The 18104-nt window shown below is 38.5% G+C and overlaps 1 protein-coding gene and 1 long non-coding RNA gene across 10 annotated transcripts in view; one reads left to right on the forward strand and one right to left on the reverse strand.

The window, feature by feature from the left end:
- The window catches only part of Atpalpha (sodium/potassium-transporting ATPase subunit alpha), a 110481-nt gene extending 92780 nt beyond the window's left edge, over positions 1–17701 (forward strand). For 7 of the 9 annotated variants that reach the window (XM_087352833.1, XM_087352830.1, XM_087352828.1 and 4 more), the window contains 11 exons: positions 2573–2684; positions 3267–3592; positions 3879–4127; positions 4488–4626; positions 5270–5412; positions 6302–6558; positions 10774–10868; positions 13567–13741; positions 13966–14096; positions 15335–15436; positions 15521–17701. In XM_087352833.1, coding sequence (XP_087208959.1) covers positions 2573–2684; positions 3267–3592; positions 3879–4127; positions 4488–4626; positions 5270–5412; positions 6302–6558; positions 10774–10868; positions 13567–13741; positions 13966–14096; positions 15335–15436; positions 15521–15641 — 1850 coding nt within the window. In that variant the 3' untranslated portion in view covers positions 15642–17701. Of the gene's footprint in view, positions 1–2572; positions 2685–3266; positions 3593–3878; positions 4128–4487; positions 4627–5269; positions 5413–6301; positions 6559–8798; positions 9237–10773; positions 10869–11458; positions 11554–13566; positions 13742–13965; positions 14097–15334; positions 15437–15520 lie in introns of those variants that run through there. The other 2 variants (XM_087352829.1, XM_087352836.1) reach the window with 2 other exon arrangements.
- LOC147873214 (uncharacterized) lies at positions 80–2073 on the reverse strand. The gene is made up of 2 exons (XR_015536178.1): positions 1488–2073; positions 80–863 (listed from the first exon to the last, which is right to left on the reverse strand). It is a non-coding gene; the product is annotated as an uncharacterized LOC147873214 (long non-coding RNA).
- Positions 17702–18104: the final 403 nt, after the last annotated feature.

Below are 18104 nucleotides of genomic sequence, written 5' to 3' on the forward strand. Positions count from 1 at the left end.
GACACAACAAAAACAATGAGACACAAAAAGCATAAGGCACAACAAGAACAATAAGACACAACAAAACAACACACCACACTCAAAATAAAACAGCTCATAATATTACAAAACCGTATAACCTAAAGTACATAACTTAAAAATTAATACCAACTAGACATAAGTCAGTAACAGTAATGAATCACACGTTTCATCAGGACCTTCTCTTCACTTCACTACACTTATGAAACCTTCCCATCCTCACCCCAATTTACCCCCCTTCACTGCACCCACCCATCTATTCCCTTTACTTCACCTCATTTATCACTTTCCTAACCTTCTTCCTAAACGTACTTGGTTTACAGGAGAGAGTCCCTAAAACCTCAGCAGGTAGCTGGTTCCAGAGTTGGATGGTCCTATTTACAAAGGAATATTTTCCGATATCTGTTCTTTGTTTTCTGCTCCTAACTTTCCGAATATGATCGACTCTGCTCAGGTAGTATGGCCTTTGCAATCTGTCACCTATAGCTTTCCATGCCCGATCTCCCGTGTACGCCTTAAAGAGAGCACATATTCGTGCTATCTTTCTACGCTGTGCCAGGGTTTCCCAGTTCGAATCGCTCCTGTGATATGCAAATTTACATGCTTTCCTTTGCACCCGTTCTAACGCATTTATCTGCCCCTCCCTGTAAGGATCCCAGCACGCCGCCCCATATTCCAGAATCGGACGCACTAGTGATGTGTAGGCTAGACTTTTAGTGTTACTGTTCCCCTTTTTGAGAACACGCATTGTAAAATGAAGTGCCTTCCAGGCTTTTTTCACCGTATAATTTACTTGATCAGCCCAGCTTAAATCGCTGCTTAAGATAATTCCCAAGTATTTACAACTGCTCACTTCCGGAATTATTTGGTCCCGTAACGAATAGTTTAGTGGTTCCTTCACCCGACTTCTCGTGAAACTAACTGCCTTACTTTTACTTGGGTTAATTTTCATATCATTTTCAACCGCCCACTCCCCCAGACTGTTTAGATCCATCTGCATCTTTTCTATATCTTTACTATTTATAATTTTCCTATATATTATACAGTCATCTGCAAAAAGTCTAATAGTCGATTCAATGTTCCTCCAAATATCATTTACGTACGCGAGGAATAGAAGTGGACCCAATACACTCCCTTGCGGTACTCCTGATGTTACTCTGACTTCCTCTGATAATTGCCCTCCTACTCTAACTCTCTGCGTTCGGCCTAAAAGAAATTCTCTTATCCATACGACTATCCTCGAGTCCACGCCCGATGCCGCGATTTTCATAAGCAGCCGATCGTGAGGAACTAAATCGAAGGCCTTCGAAAAATCTATTATAATCGCGTCTAACCTTCCTCCGTTATCCAGTGTGTCTGCAATGTCCTGACAAACCGTGATTACTTGACTTTCACATGAATATCCCGGCCTGAACCCATGTTGACCCTCGAATAACCAATTCTTTTCCTCCCAGTTTTTCCTCAGGTACGATGCTATAACGTGTTCCATTTGTTTGCAGACCACCGATGTTAAACTGACCGGTCTGTAATTTGTGACCAATGATCGATCACCTCCTTTGTAAATAGGAACCACTATGGCTTTTTTCCAGTCCCTTGGTATAGTGGCATTATTAATTGTTACGTCCAATAATCGCGCCAGGTATGGAATCATGGCTTCCCCACCCAGTTTTAGAATTTCCCCAGAAATGCTGTCAGGCCCTACTGATTTGCTTTTTCCCATCCCTGCTAGCCTTTTTCTAATGATTTTAGTACTAATGGCGAAGGGTTCGCCTGAGTTATCGCATTGTATCTGCGGGATGCTACGCTCGCAGCTAAATACCGAAGAATAATAGAAATTAAGGGAGTTGGCCTTTTCTATCGAGTCAGTAATGAGCCGTCCATTACCATCCTTGATCGCCGGAATATTTTCCCTGTTTCCTTTACGTCGTTTTACATACTTGTAGAAATCGGTCCAGCATTTACCTTCATTTCTTAATATTGTCCGTAAAAATGTTTCCTGCGCATTTTGTTTAGCTAATAGCAACTGCTTTGATAGACGTTTCAGTTCCTCTTGGTGCTGTTACTACCGATATTAAAGTTAAAGAAAGAAGCTTTGCAATTTATGGGTATATAATGATGGTCAGAACCAACTCCCAGAACAATTATTATATAAATATAGGAGCCTGTGGGCAATGTCCATTTGTGTTATAATAAATCAGCTTTTGCCACATCTTCTATGACTCTCCGGTCCCTATTCGGTCCATGGCCTCCTCAATTCTCCTCTTCCATTTGGTCAACTGTTAGGTCCGTCTGTCCGAGGCTTTGATGGAGGTTTCGAAACATCTTCGTTTTTACGGTGCAAGGTTGTTAGCCTTGCGACCAACCCCCAACCTGGAGGACCAGAGTACCTGTCTTAGTCTGACCTCTCCCCCTTGACCAATCTGGCTAGGGAAGCCCTACCAGTAGCTATGCTACCGCCAGCATAGCTCTTGTGGTCACTGAGGTACGCTTCTGCCGCACAGCTGTACAGAATCATGTATGTATCTTCTGATGCTTTGATTTGTCCAAAATCCAGGCGTGCAGTACGACAGGACAAGTCCAGGTTTCAAGGCATTGGCAAGAATCGCTACTCTCTGCAACCGAGCCGAGTTCAAGCCCGGTCAAGACGGTGTTCCAATTTTGAAAAAGTAAGTGCAGTGTAAAATAATAAATGAGTTTTCTTAAAAATGGACCTCGAGGACAGCGCCACACAAACAGCCAGTTTGATATTTCCGCTTCACCCGCGCAACTCGCACCGCTCGAATTTAATTGCTCACATAGGACAGCGGTTAAGGAGAAGGGCTTTCCAGGCATCTCTCCTGCTAGGCGATGTTAACAATGCCGTGGCTAAATTGACCCATCCATGTACAAGTCTGACTCGTGAGCCGGGCTCGGATATATTTCACCACACATGCATAGCAGACTCGGCTCATGACACCACACCCACAAACGTGTTTGGCTCAATGGAACCCGAGCCGAGCCGGACTCGCGAGCCAGACTCGTACGTGGGTGGTCCGCTTAAGAGCAACTGTTTAGCTGGAATAGTGACGACTGTTTAATTTTTGTGTTGTGATTGCAGCATATTTAATTAGTGCAAGTTCTAATTCTTCTTCTATGGCTCTCTCGTCCGTATTCGGTTCATGGCCTCCTCAATTTTCCTCTTCAATTCGGTCCTCAGTTAGGTCCGGCAAGTCCTAATCGTAGTGTGTTAATGATTTCCAACTTCGCAGGGAAGTGAATGGCGATGCTTCGGAAGCTGCGTTGCTCAAGTGTATGGAACTTGCCTTGGGAGATGTGTTGTCCATTCGTAAACGAAACAAGAAGGTGTGTGAAGTTCCTTTCAACTCGACCAACAAGTATCAAGTGTCTGTTCATGAAACAGAAGATGCCAATGATCCTAGACATCTGTTGGTGATGAAGGGTGCCCCAGAGAGGATTCTGGACAAGTGTTCTACCATCTTCATCGGTGGCAAGGAGAAGGTTTTGGATGAGGAGATGAAAGAGGCATTCAATAATGCATATCTGGAGCTCGGAGGTCTGGGAGAGCGAGTGCTTGGTGAGTCGGCGTTTTATGAATGGTGTCTTTTGAGATCTGCCGCAGAAAGTATTTGTGGGCATGACAGCATGCATTAGAAATGAGAAATGTATTCAAGATTTGATTGTGAAATCTCACGTATAGAGACGCTTGAAGATACAGGCATAGATGGAAGGATAATATTAATTAAAATGTATTTTGGAGAAATTAGGCAGTAATGTGAATTGTATTCAATTATTTGAGAATAACTTATGTTGGAATGTTTTTATGAACATGGTGCTTAGCCTTCAATTTTGAAATCTTGCAGGTTTCTGCGATTTCATGCTCCCATCAGACAAGTTCCCTCTGGGGTTCAAGTTTGACAGCGATGACCCTAACTTCCCGCTTACTGGGCTCCGTTTTGTGGGCCTCATGTCAATGATTGACCCACCGCGTGCTGCTGTACCAGATGCTGTAGCCAAGTGCCGTTCTGCAGGTATCAAGGTCATCATGGTGACTGGTGATCATCCTATCACTGCCAAGGCCATTGCCAAGTCAGTAGGAATCATCTCAGAAGGTAAAGTTAACTAGAGATGAAAATAAGTATAAAAGTATATTTTTGAAAAATGTTTTTTTTTGCTGTTTTGCATAGCTTCTTGGATTTGATGTTGATTTTCTACGGATAGAAAATTTAAATATGTAATAATGATCATATTACTGTGTTGATGTATCTGCTTCAGTAATTATTACATTACTCGTACTTTTCGAAAGAGGGTACTGAAAACCGTGGTAATGTCTCTTGTCAGTCCTTGAATAATGAATATAGTTTACTTCTGTCGCTGATTATTTTAATACAAAGTCAGAAGGTCTGAATACACAGTTTACCCTTATATGCATTAGTTCTAGTAATAGAAACCAATGTGTTGAATATTTCTAGGTAATGAAACTGTCGAGGACATCGCTCAGCGACTCAACATCCCAGTGTCTGAAGTGAATCCTCGAGAAGCAAAGGCTGCTGTGGTCCATGGAACTGAGCTTAGGGATTTGTCTTCAGACCAGCTTGATGAAATCTTGAGGTATGATCTTGCTATTTTCAGTTTCGTAACTAAATTACAAGGGAATTTTGTTGTGATTATGAGCTTTTAAGGAAACTAACATTTGTTTCTGAACAACAGGGTGAATTCTAATCCAAGAATCACAAGATTGGTTCCCTGCTAATGAACCTATTGACCCAGTGAGGCAGTTTGTGCGTTCGGCTTTTTCTATCCTGTTCCGTTTTAGTGTAATCTCTTCCCAGGTTTGTCTATGTCTGCCTCTAGGTATTACATCCTTGTTGTCTTTACGCCTCACATTCTTTGGGTATCATTAATTTTCTGTCCTATTTACATGTCTGAACCACAAGAACTGTGTCTTTTCGACGATTTATTTTAATGGTTTAGCATTTAAGTATTTATCATTTTTCAGTTTGTAATTGTCTCACATTCTGTTGTAAGTTGCAACCACTTCCTTCATTATCCCTTCCAGTTCAACTCTCATGTAATCGCACATCATTTAATCCCTGTAGTTCGTGCAGTGCCATTGAATACCGAGTATCACCGAAGTATTTCGGTACGTGTTTAACACTTTTCCGTAGAATTCACCCTCTGTTCCGCTATGCCATCTCGTGCTTTTATGTTCACATACTTCACAAATATGGTAATGTGTATCTCATCGTTATAGATACCACACTGAAATTGTGTTTGCTCGGACTTCGCCCCAGCAGAAACTTATCATTGTGGAAGGTTGCCAGCGAATGGGAGCCATTGTAGCCGTGACAGGAGATGGTGTAAACGACTCTCCTGCCTTGAAGAAAGCCGATATTGGTAAGGCTCAGTGTAACGTAATATTGACCCTTTGAAGCTAATCACCTAAATAATAATAAGGATTCGTAGTTCTTTGTAAATAACGTATATTGTTTGACGTTGGTATCCTTACCATGTAATACTGCAAACCGCTGTTGAAAATGGCTTGGCTGAGAGGTTATCTACCAGCAGAGTTTCTGGAAATGAATGTGTTATCAAAGAGAAACAAAAGTTGACTACAGTCTTACGAAGTTAAGTTTGTGATGTTGAAAGGACATACCTATTAGATAGAATGGATACTGTTAATATTATAGAAGATCCACTTCTGTTATCTTTTACATTATACACAGTCATCCATAGAAAGTCTCGGTAGATTGCCAGAAAAGAGGCTGATAAAGTCCAGTTTGTATTGTTTATGAGGAAGAAGATACAGTCCACAGACCAGGGGAAAAGCTCTGCCAGGAATGTGATACACGCGCAAGATTTCGTGGCGAGTGACGACCCATCCTAAAAGCATTCGTTCCACAACCACTGAACGAACTGCAGACAACAGACTTTCATGTGTTCTAATGGGTACAGCTTTAAGATTACCTCACAGTGGCACAGCGATTTAATCTAGAATATTATCGCAACACCCGCAGAACACATTAGAGGTGCGCTCACTACACGCTACTCTTAACTGCTTGATGTTTTCAGTCTGTGTGTAGTAGCGTAAAACTCTGGCGTGTCACACTTCCCACCAATAGCAGCCCTCTAGTCCATTTGATGGTAAACATTCCCCCTGCACCACCCCAGAAACGACTTCCACCTGCAGGGCTTTTCTCCTGGTCTGTGGACAGTACTAGTATCCTTGCAAGTGTCAGGCCAGAGCCAGAAATGAGAAAAAAGAATTGTGTTGCGTGTCTTTCAGGTGTTGCTATGGGTATCGCTGGTTCCGATGTCTCTAAACAAGCCGCAGACATGATCCTCTTGGATGATAACTTTGCATCCATTGTGACTGGTGTTGAGGAAGGACGACTCATCTTTGACAATCTAAAGAAATCCATAGCTTACACCCTGACATCCAACATTCCTGAGATTTCACCATTTTTGGCATTCATTCTGTGCGACATTCCACTGCCCCTTGGTACCGTCACCATCTTGTGCATTGACTTGGGAACTGACATGGTAAGTTAAAGATTCACAATTTACATTTATTTGTAAATCATAAATTTGCTTTCTCTGTCGTCAGCCATATATTTAAAAATCTTACAGGAAAAGGATAAGTAATTAAGTAAAATTTCATTACCTTAAAGTGAGTAGTTTCTTTACATATCGAAAAGACAAGGTCTCGTTCGAGGACATTTAATTTTGCTCAACTTACTTGTTTTGCTGGGCCATTTAAATTTATTGCGTCCTGCTGCTATCAGACTAGATAATTTGAATTACTTTTAAATTATGTTTTGGTGTGTGAGGAATGTTTAATTTTACTACATTCTGCAGTGACTGTATGAGAGGTGGCACAATACATATTCTCTTATATGCATATAGCAATTTACAGTGATAATTTGGTGGTGTATACTTCGATTGAATCAAATGGAGAATTGTCCCCCACATAAGTTTCTTATCACAATAAATATAATATTGTTAACTTTCTTTTACTTTCAAGATTATCTTTCACTGACAAAATTGTACTGTGTCCTATGTGTGATGTTGGCAGTTCAGTGCATTTCAGAAAGACCTAACAGATGACAAATGCATTTTTATAGCTAATTTAATAGTTGTAATGAATCTAACAACATAAGAAGAAACAAGTGCCTGGCTGTGTGGCTTTTTTCTTGATGACAGCTACCAGAACGCTGGGTCAGATGAGTGGGACAAGTTCCCTGGCTTCTGAAGTCTCCTGATTTTATATCCTGTTGGACTTCTTTCCATCACTGCCAACATCACTTTCTGAACTTTGCATGTGTGAAGTGATAGCAGCAGTGACTGTGTATGTTACAAAGAGTTTGAATACAGGCCGTTATCTGTTGAATTAGTAGAGATGCACACGGAGGATACCCGTGTACTTTCCTTCACCAAATGGCATTTGATCTGTTGTTATAACTTTGTAATCAGTCAGGGTTCTAGAAACATGCCGCCATGTTGCAGACGGCTTCTTCTCACTTGCACATTATTTAGGTCGATATCAACAGGCTTAAGTCGAAACTTTACGTTGCATCTGCAACCTTTAGTGTAATTAAATTTTTAATTGTCTTTGAAACGCTTGTTTCTGTGCAATAGTACTTTATTTATTTTGCAGGCTGTGATAAGCACACCCCATCACAACAAGACCTCTTTGTAATTTATAAGGAAATTGCATTAGGTACTTGTAGCATTACATTCCAGGATGTTTGCAGTTCTGCACTTCATATCCTTACTAGTGAAATCCTGTTTCATATTTTTTATTCTTTTATGTAATATTTAATATACATGAATTACTTTGAACTTTATTATAAATGATTATGGTGGTTTTACGTAGTTATTTGTCTGTGTACCGTTGTTGTTTGACTGTTTCAATGAATTCCTTCTGAAACCTTTGTCCAGTGTGCCTATCAGTTTTCTTCTATTTAAATTATACTCTTTTAACAAAACTGCACTAACAGGAAGGCATGCATAATTTTCTTTAGCATGATTGCACCGTGTGTTCCTGTGAGTATAATAATGTATTGAATATGATTCTTTTATGTGATTATGCTTTATAGAATCTGTTATTTCTCATACAATGTTTATTTCGGTATAGTGAACTATGCCGTCGATGGTCAGTGTTACACCTACATTATCCCACCATCAGCAGAATAGTCCAGTATTGTAGTAACATTTCAGTTAATTAAAGGTTAAAAGTCAAATGTGTTCATTATATAAATTCTCTATGGGTTAGTACGAGAGCTCATGGCCTGGTACCGTGGTTGGATAAACACAGATTTTTACCATATTTAATGCTTATCAGAGTAAAATGGCATTTATTCATGGATTAAGCAATGGATAATTAGCTTTTCTCTGTAAATTTGAATAACTTATGTATCTTTGTGTTTTAATAGACTTGCCGTTTTCTGCTGAAAACCATTTTAAGTGACACTGTATGTCTCAAAATTTTAATGTTGTGACACTTCATGTTTCTTATGTCACATAATTTGTACATTACTTTCAATATGACAGTTAATGTAGTATTTAGAAATGGATTATGTCTTGAATGTAGAAAGTATGCTTTTTAAGTTTGGTTCAAAGTCTGGTGAGATAATATAATTGTGCTGACTATAGGTGTGTATATATATATATATATATATATATATATATATATATATATATATATATATATATATATATATATACATATCTGCGTGCTTTAGTGTGTCCTGTAATGTGTTACACCTTCTTGTAATCATCAGGTGCCTGCCATTTCCCTGGCTTACGAGGAGGCAGAGTCTGATATAATGAAGCGACAGCCCCGTAACCCTTTCTTAGATAAGTTGGTCAATGAAAGGTAACATCCCAAGTTCCATATTCTAAAGAATTATTTCGCAGAATATTTTTTCCACATTCCATTTTTGTATCTGCTGCTGCCTCGTGAATTTTAAGGTGAAGTTAAAAGAGAATTTTTTTATCTTTGCCGCTATGCAACTCTGCTAAATTTTTAAAAAGTCTGTTGTAACTGGACATCAACAAAGCACATATTTGTATAAAAGTACGTTGCTTACAATTGCCTTGAAATTTTTGTTTATGGTATTCTCTTATTTCTTTTTCCTGTAGGTAGTGCAAAATAGCATGTTTCTTCTCTTTTAAAGTGTTGCTACTTTGCACATTTCTTTTCTTTTCTTAAATTGGAACATTTATATTGAACAACTTTAAGTCTTGTATGATGGTAAGTTCATTTTTTGGACGTTATTAATTTCTCTCGTAATATAGAATAATTTTCTTTATCAGATTTATTATGAGAATATTAGTTACTAAAATTATTTTGTCAAGTTTTTAACTCCCTAACCAATATTAAGCACCTGAAAAGCAACTTCCACATTCCCCTCACCATTGAATGGAAGCTACTGCAAAAATGTTTTACGTTGTAGATGTAGGTCGTTAAAGTGCTTTGCTTTTACAGAGTGCTATGCTGTATTCCTCTGAGCAGATTCATCAGTGTGTACAGTAGAGTAGTTTGCATTGCGATTGACATGTCATTACTTTCCATTTCAGGTATTCATGCCAGATTACAGAACTCGAGAGACTGATATTTACGCTTGTTAATTTCATTGTAGTATTTTTTTCATCCAATTCAAGACATTCTTCCGCTTGAGCCAACGACTGAACCCGGGTATTCCACTTTCCATGCAGCTTCATGAATGGAAAGCAGGAGACTTGGGATCATTCTCTGGTTAAGATGACAATTTTTCATTCATGTAAAAAAGTAAACCCCCATAATATGCAATCTCCATTTGGAATATAGAGACTACTTGATCCACCTTGAAGTTGCCATGAAGCTTCCACCAAGAAATCCTCTAAAAAAGATACTTTGCTGAATTCCATGTTGATTCACGTTGACTGGTATTGGAAAGTGGCTCAAATTAATGGACATTTTTTATCTGTGCAGCAATATTAATTATATTCATTTTTACTGTGATATTGTTATGATTTAGTAGTAATCCCTGCTTGTGTTCTGGCAAGCCACAATTCAAACAGAAGATGCAGCACCATTGTCAACTCTTCAGTTGAACTCCAGATGTTAAAGTGTGCATTTGCTAGCTTTTGACAGTCCGTGTACTTACCAGTAGACTAGAAGTGGAAGGAGTCATCAGGTGGTTGATTCATTGGCAAACAAGTGACTGTCGGCCAGTGCTGTTTCAGGGTGGACATTGCTGGATGCTGATATGAAGAGTCTTTAAATCATGGCGCTAGTTTATTTTTGTCAATTTGATAGAGCTTTGCCCATATTACTTGTCATTTCATGTGTGTAGCAAGAAATTAATTATACATTTTAGCAGTTATGCTTGTTTGTTATTTTTAGGATGTGAATAGCTTAAGCAGAGTGCTCATTTATAAACATACGATCCTCCCTGTCATGGTACTCCATCTCTAAGTCTTTACATTCACATGGCATTACTGAGCTGTAGTGTTAGGCAGTAGTATACGCTTCCCTTGCGGGAAAAGACATAGTCGTGTCCATTGAATGTAAAGAGTTTGTGAGGTTTCTGCCTTCCTCATACATATTTGTTAGAGCCTGCACTTTACTGCCTTGTGTGTTTATTGTTTTGTACCCTGCAGTTTGTGTCTTGCATATTTGTAGGTATTGCAACCCTCACCCAAACATTTCTATGTTTTTGTACTTTTAATTTTTTACTTTTGTTGTTTCATCTTATTGCGCCGTTTTGTTAGGTCCCCGCCATTTCCTTGGCCTATGAAGAAGCAGAGTCCGATATCATGAAGCGACAGCCACGAAATCCTTTCACAGATAAACTCGTAAACGAAAGGTAAATTATGACTTCTGTCAGATGATGTGTGCTGGGTTCTTTTGATGGTGGCGGTACCTTCTGTCTCTATATCTTAAGTTGGTCAGCAGAGCGGTAGCATCCATTTACCAGATGTGGCCGCTCAACCTGCCAGCTCTTGTTAAACTTCTGCTTCCCTGCATACACACACACACATTTGTTGTTTATTTGCATTCTGTGTCTGTGCGTGATGTTGGCATGTTTGCCCAGGTAAGTAAGTATATTGGATTATTTTCTTCCCGTTTTTTCATCTGTTTACTAACCGTTTGGTTTGGTGTTGTTTGGTTTTTTTCTTCATAATTTTGTCATTGCTTCCTCATTTTCTTGCTTTCATGCATGATTAAAACCAACATGAGATGCATTTGTCCACTTTCTCTCGCATTGAATTCATGTTCCTGATCCACTTCCCAGTCTGCCTGTCAGTAATCTATTCACTTCTACCTTTCTACTGTTCTTACTTTGGTGCAGCTAACATCTAGCAATGAACATCTATTTCCAATTCACATGGGAAGTGATTTCTGCATGTATTTTGACTAACTTTCTACTGTATTACTACCACTGCAACACTATAGGTGCCTGCTATTTCTCTGGCTTACGAAGCTCCAGAGTCTGACATTATGAAACGCCAGCCTCGTGACCCATACAGGGATAATCTGGTAAATCGCAGGTAGGTGTCCTTGTCTCGCACAGTCCTGTGTGTGTGTCATAGCTGGTCCTCAGCGGCCTAGCTCCACCTCATTGTGCCTGCTCTCATTTTCACCTAGTTCACGACTTGCATGGCATCTGAACTACAGCATCCCCCCCCTTTCCATGCCACCCGGTATGATACGAAAGTCACTCGTGTTTGGCAGAAATTTAATGCAGAAGACTTGCATGATAAGCACAAATCACTGATTTTTATCTTATCAAGACACTGAACTTTGTAAATTGTTATTGTTTGTGGTAGCGGGAGGGTTGAAATTTTATTGCATCATATTTACGAGTCGTCTTGAAGATATTTGTGTGTCGTGCTGAATTAGGGAGATACATCGAACATTCATGTAACTATAATTAGATGTGGAACAAATTTACTTCACGTATATGTGTCTGTACACTGTTTATATTAAGTTAATACAATTGTGAATAAAATTTTGATGTATGTGCTATACATGGTAATGAAAGTCCATAGAGTAGTCTCGGAAGTCTCAAAAGAATATGGCTCTGCAACAGCTATTTCATTTTGTTCTTTGGTTTCATTTTAGTTTTGCATTGAGTTGCTCAAAAATGCTTCCCTTTCCGATGTGATTGTCAGAATTTTCGTGGCAGTTGATGGAAATGCTGCTGATGCAGTCATTTTTGCAGACTGATGACATGTCTCCCCCTAATTCAGTCCTGTTAATGTTGGCCATACTGACAGTGGTGTATGTGTTTTCCACAAGTTTAATTTTATTCTGAGCTGTGGATTGTGAAACATTATTTCGTCTTCATGTAATGTTTTAAGCCGCACTTAAAGATAATCTCTTAATGTTGTAACAAATAATCAACTCACACAAGCATGTCCATACTGCCTGAGGCTGATAAATGTGAGTATAAACAGTTTATTTAATTATGTTATTATTTAATGTGTTTTTATTCTTTTGGTACTGATTCGGTCAGGGGGAAAACAAAAGGACAAAAGAATAAATAATCACTATTTTGTAGGATCTGATAGTCACTCAAATACCATATGCTACATATATGTATGAAGATTTCTGTCTTCTGGGTTGTTGCGCTGTGTAGTCTGGTCGATGTTAACCAACGTTTCAGAGGTCATACTGCCTCCGTCATCAGAGTATGAAGATTTCTGTCTTCTGGGTTGTTGCGCTGTGTAGTCTGGTCGATGTTCATCGCCCTGATGACGGAGGCAGTATGACCTCCGAAACGTTGGTAAACATCGACCAGACTACACAGCGAAACAACCCAGAAGACAGAAATCTTCATACTCACCGCTGTGAAAACCTCAAATCTTATATATATATGTAGTTAGTGTATTGAAAAGTTAAGGATGTGTGTGTAGTTGTCACACATAATAAATGCGTTTAAAAGTCGTATCTGCTTTAATTGTACTTTTGCACTACCCGTGTTGCTTCTGCAGCGTTGATCTTGCTGCATCCTGTTGTTTAAAATAGCTGTGCCAGTATAAATTCCTGTTTAAGCAGACATTCTTTTGGGACAGAATGCAGTCATCTACATATATCAGTGTAGGCATATACCTTTCATAACTATTATAAATTGTCATACATAACATTGATCAAGAGAAGTAAAGGAATATAAAATAATTGTATGTATTAAATATTTAAATTTTGAAAGTATTTGATAATCTGTTGCACACTCTCAGTATTTCCTTTTGAGTTACTTTGTACAGAAGATTGCAAGAATTCAATTGTAATTTAATTATTTTGGTTTGTATTTTTTTAAAAAAAGATTTATGCGTCATTTCAAATGATTAACTCCCCCTAATTATGTGTCACCCAATAAGGTTCATAATCATTGCATATGCTTTCACATTTATTAGTATTAAGATGTGACAGTAGGATATAAAGTAACATGCACCTAAGAAAAATGTGCTTGTCATTACACTGCATTTGGCAATGCTGTTATTATAACTCTAGTTCTTCACAATGTGTTTAGATGTCTAGACAAATGTTTTATCCTATAACAGGCTTATCTCCATGGCCTATGGACAAATTGGCATGATTCAAGCAGCTGCTGGCTTCTTCGTTTATTTTGTCATCATGGCAGAAAATGGCTTCTTACCTCAGGATCTTTTTGGAATCCGAAAAATGTGGGATTCAAAGGCTGTCAATGACCTTACGGATTCTTATGGTCAAGAATGGGTAAGTTCATGCTTGTTTAAAAAATGTGCAATAACGTCACGCTTTCAGCATTAAACAGTAGGATAACTTTCAAAGACTCTTTTGCCTGCCTTTGTTTTATAAAGAATACACTTTCCAAGCGTGTTGTAAAACAATATTTCCAGTTGAGGTAAAAGTGTACTAAGATGTGATTCATTGAATTATTTATTCATACCAAATGGTTAAATATGTTGTTATTTTTGCAGACATATCGCGATAGGAAGCAGCTGGAGTACACTTGTCACACAGCTTTCTTTGTGACCATTGTGGTTGTACAGTGGGCTGATTTGATTATCTGCAAAACACGACGAAATTCCATTGTCCATCAAGGAATGAGGTATGATTCATGTCTTCTATGCTTATAAAAATGTGTTAATTTCGGTACACCATCGTAAAATTCTAACCAGTTAATTTTGATAAATGGTGACTACTTCTCAAAGAAGGTGCTGAGGAGGATGAAGTGGCTTAGAATATTGTCCAGTGATCGTCATTGGAAGCAGTGTTGTGACTGAATGTTGTGTTTGTATTTGGGAGGTCGGGGTTCAAATCTCGGCCTGGAGGCCAGTTGTAGTGACAGATTTTTATGGGATTTCCTCAGTTTCTCCAGGAAAATTCTAGGTTAGTACCTTTAACTCTGCCATGATCACTTTCTTCCACATTCTTTCAAATTCATTATTCACTCTCTTCCTCTCATTCAGTGTTATGTACTGAAAATCCATCATAAAATAAACTATAAATAAATAAATAAATACATACATACATACATACATAGGTAGTTGAGCTACTGCCAGTACATAGTTCCAAAGTTATTATTGTGAATAACTTCAGCTTTGGAGTTTGCGTCCTATTGTGTATTTAAGCTAAATAAAAATTGTATTAATAACCTTCTATAAAACTTTTATTTTGCTACTATATTTTTTTCTTAACTTCAGGTGTAGACTTAGATTTGTATTTGCCAATATTATTATGTGCATTAACTATTGCTTGTCGATGTGCGAGTTTTACAGGAATTTTCATATATATTACAGTAGAAGTTACGTAGGTGTAGAGAGCTTGTTAATATTATATTTGAAAGCTAAATATTACAATATAAGCAAGAAACATATGTGAGTTTGGCCAGTGGCTAGTTTTTAATATTAAAGTTAAGTGTGATTATTAAATTAGATTTTATGCAGGCACAAGGCTAGTCTGTGTTCTTCAAATGTCTCGGGAGGTTCAATAGCCATTTTCAGGTCATAGTTTTGAAATGTGTGTGTGTACAAGGTATTTGTTCCTTTTATGTTTGTATTTTATAGAACAAGGCTTTGTTCATATAAATTGTTCAGAATTTTTTTTGCAGTGTTTCTTGAGATGAAGAAGGTGATGTGAGTAATTCAAATACTTTATCACAAGGGATGAGGACGAAAGCTATGGTCAAAATACCATTGACAGCCTTTAATAAAGTAACGACCACATTGACTGGACATAATTTTGTAGAAATCTCCAGCTATGGTTACTTTACCATTTAGCCACGTTACTTTCCGTATGATTCACATAGTCTGTTTTGTGGAATTAATTGAATTTGGGATTTTGCAGGAACTGGGCTCTGAACTTTGGACTTGTGTTTGAGACGGCTCTGGCTGCTTTCTTATCATACTGCCCCGGCATGGATAAGGGTCTGAGGATGTACCCTTTGAAGTAAGTACAGTTGTTTAATTAGCACAACAGATTCATGACGTGAAACTTGCAAGGGATACTGATGGACAACTTCCTGTTTTACAGGTTTGTGTGGTGGCTACCAGGCCTCCCGTTCATGTTATCGATTTTCGTCTATGATGAGGTGCGTCGTTTCTACCTGCGTCGGAATCCGGGAGGCTGGCTGGAGCAAGAAACATACTATTAATCTTAGAAAAGGCAAAGCAAGCTCGCGAGTGAAGATGGGTCCCTGAACACTAGTGAAGATGGTGGTTCTGAGTTAACATTCAGCATTGTACTAGGAACTCTTGAGGGCATCCAAGTTGTTTTCTCAAAATTCAACCTGAACGCTTCGCTGGAGCCACGTTTTAGTAGGCAATTGTTAGGGACTACCACAGATGGTGCGACAAGAGGACAGACATGGGGTGGACAGGTGCCCACGTGCTAGGCAACACGAGTATGCATCGCAATGTGTTGGTGCATGTAGGACCAGGTAGAAGTGCTAGTGCAACTCAATGCTGGTGGTTCTCAGCCAGACAGCATTCTTGCTAGACTGTTTCATCATAAAGTATTTTATGAATAAGAGTAATTGGTTGTTATAACTGCAAGATGTATATGATTCTGCTGTTAAATCTACACTTTAAACTTGTTTTAGTTTGTTTAGATGAGGGTTCTAACTGTTATAAGGTATTGAGGCCATGACGTGTGTGACGGCAAGGCAAAGATACTTTTACCTTGCCGTTAGAGGTGACAGATCTGGTCTCGATAGCGTCTCGTCTGCGTAGCAAGACCCCCAGCATCACGTCCTCCAGTGGCCGGTGAGGGCGTTAGTCTCGATGCAGTCGTGAAACCCTACAAAGTTTTGGTAATAAAATTGGGATGGTTACATATATTGACATTGAAATTGAGCTATATAGATATATACTATGGAAATATATAACACATACACAAATGTTCATTTATTATAGAGTTGTATGTTGGAAGTTCTAAAAACTTTAAAAAAAACTGTCACAAATGTAACAATTGAGTGTACAAATTAAAAGCCTAATGATCCACCATTCAAGCTGGCATTGTCCGTAAGTACTTAGTGCATGGGCCGGGGAGTAGCCGCAGTCCAGCAAGGTCCCTTCCCCCTCATGCTGTTGTTCACCTTGCTCAAGTTGAGATTATCTGCTTTTGTAGCCAGCAGTTTTCCTTGTTTTTCATCAGCTCTGTCACACACAGTCTTCTCAGTAGTAGCTATCAGAAGTGTCATTGTCTTCAATTGGGCTGCGTGCTTCGACCGGGTCTAGCTACATGTGGGAAAAAAACAGACCTGGCTTATATGGTAGTCTTTCATAACATTCCAGACTTCAGAACAGTTGCCTTAATGGAAGGTGTTCTTATCGATTGAACACACACCACATAATGTTTTGCCAACATCCATTGTCAACTGTTAAGCTTCTATTACGAGTTAATTTACCTAGCTTGGTGTGAAAAGTCCCATCTGTTGCATTTAAGAAGTTGTTGAAAATACCATTACCTTGTTAGATGTGATTTCCTGTGCTGGGAAAAGCAGTACATTGCATAGTATTTTTCTCCCATTTTTTTTCTTTCTTTATGACAAGTTATTACATAGAAGAATATGAATTTTAGAATAGTGATCACCAATCAGTTGTAAGGATTGTGCTGCAATAAATGTAGGTCATACAAACCCATGCTTTAAAAAACTGGATATGTAGAAATTAGGTGTGCATTAGGTTAGTCTAACAGTGTCGTGAAAAGAGAAGGTCACTACACGAATCTAATGATTGTGTGTCTTGTTAAAAAGTGGAGGGGGGGAGGGATGAGTTGGTCTGTAAGAGAGCAGGCAGAGAGAGAGCATGGACAAGACTTGGCAACCTTGTTGGATGACACGTACCCTCCCGCTGGGTTAGCCACAGTTACGGTACTTGAAATACAACTAACCTTGGACTGGTGAATGAACAAATGAACAGTTTCTCTCCCAGCTGACGAAGAGTGGCTGGAAAGTTTGTTTCTATCAGTTTAATTATTATATTGTAAATATTTTAAATATTGAAACTCTCAACCAATATTTATGTTCTGGTTAGAACTTTTCCACCTTCTTCTTGTATTGGCTAGAGAACAAGCTATAAAATAAAGTGTCAAAAAGTTTGGGTGTCAATAAAATACACAAATAAACAGAATTCTTAAAACACACATCAGTTGGATATATTCATTGTTTGACTAGTAACCAGTTAATAAAATATTAAAATAACTCATTCTTAATAGCCAATCATCTTGATTTATGCAGACTACTTACACCCTGATCCTTGATGTGCTTGTTTCGATGTGGCAGTCTAGTGCGATGTGATGCAGTTTTGTAATAAAACGTTTATGCATATATCATTAATAAAATAGTAGACAATAAATGCAGAACAGTTCAAATACATAAGGAGTTTAGTTTTGCAATATTATATGGCATTTTGGTGAACTGCCCAGAATGTTAATTATTGTTACCTAACCCCCCCAGCTTTGACTAGAGTAATTTGAAATGAATGTGGGGTAGGAAATTACATGTAATGTTTGCAGAAATTTGATGGAATAAATACTGCAACAAAAAAACCCACGAAAACTCCAAGAGATGCATAGAACTATGACCATAAGATAAAACATTGAATGCTGATACTGA

Source organism: Zootermopsis nevadensis, unplaced genomic scaffold (genome assembly GCF_977971745.1).
Source record: "Zootermopsis nevadensis isolate Lab colony 2312 unplaced genomic scaffold, Znev_1.0 Znev_ptg000021l, whole genome shotgun sequence".
Classification (NCBI taxonomy): Eukaryota; Metazoa; Arthropoda; class Insecta; order Blattodea; family Termopsidae; genus Zootermopsis; species Zootermopsis nevadensis.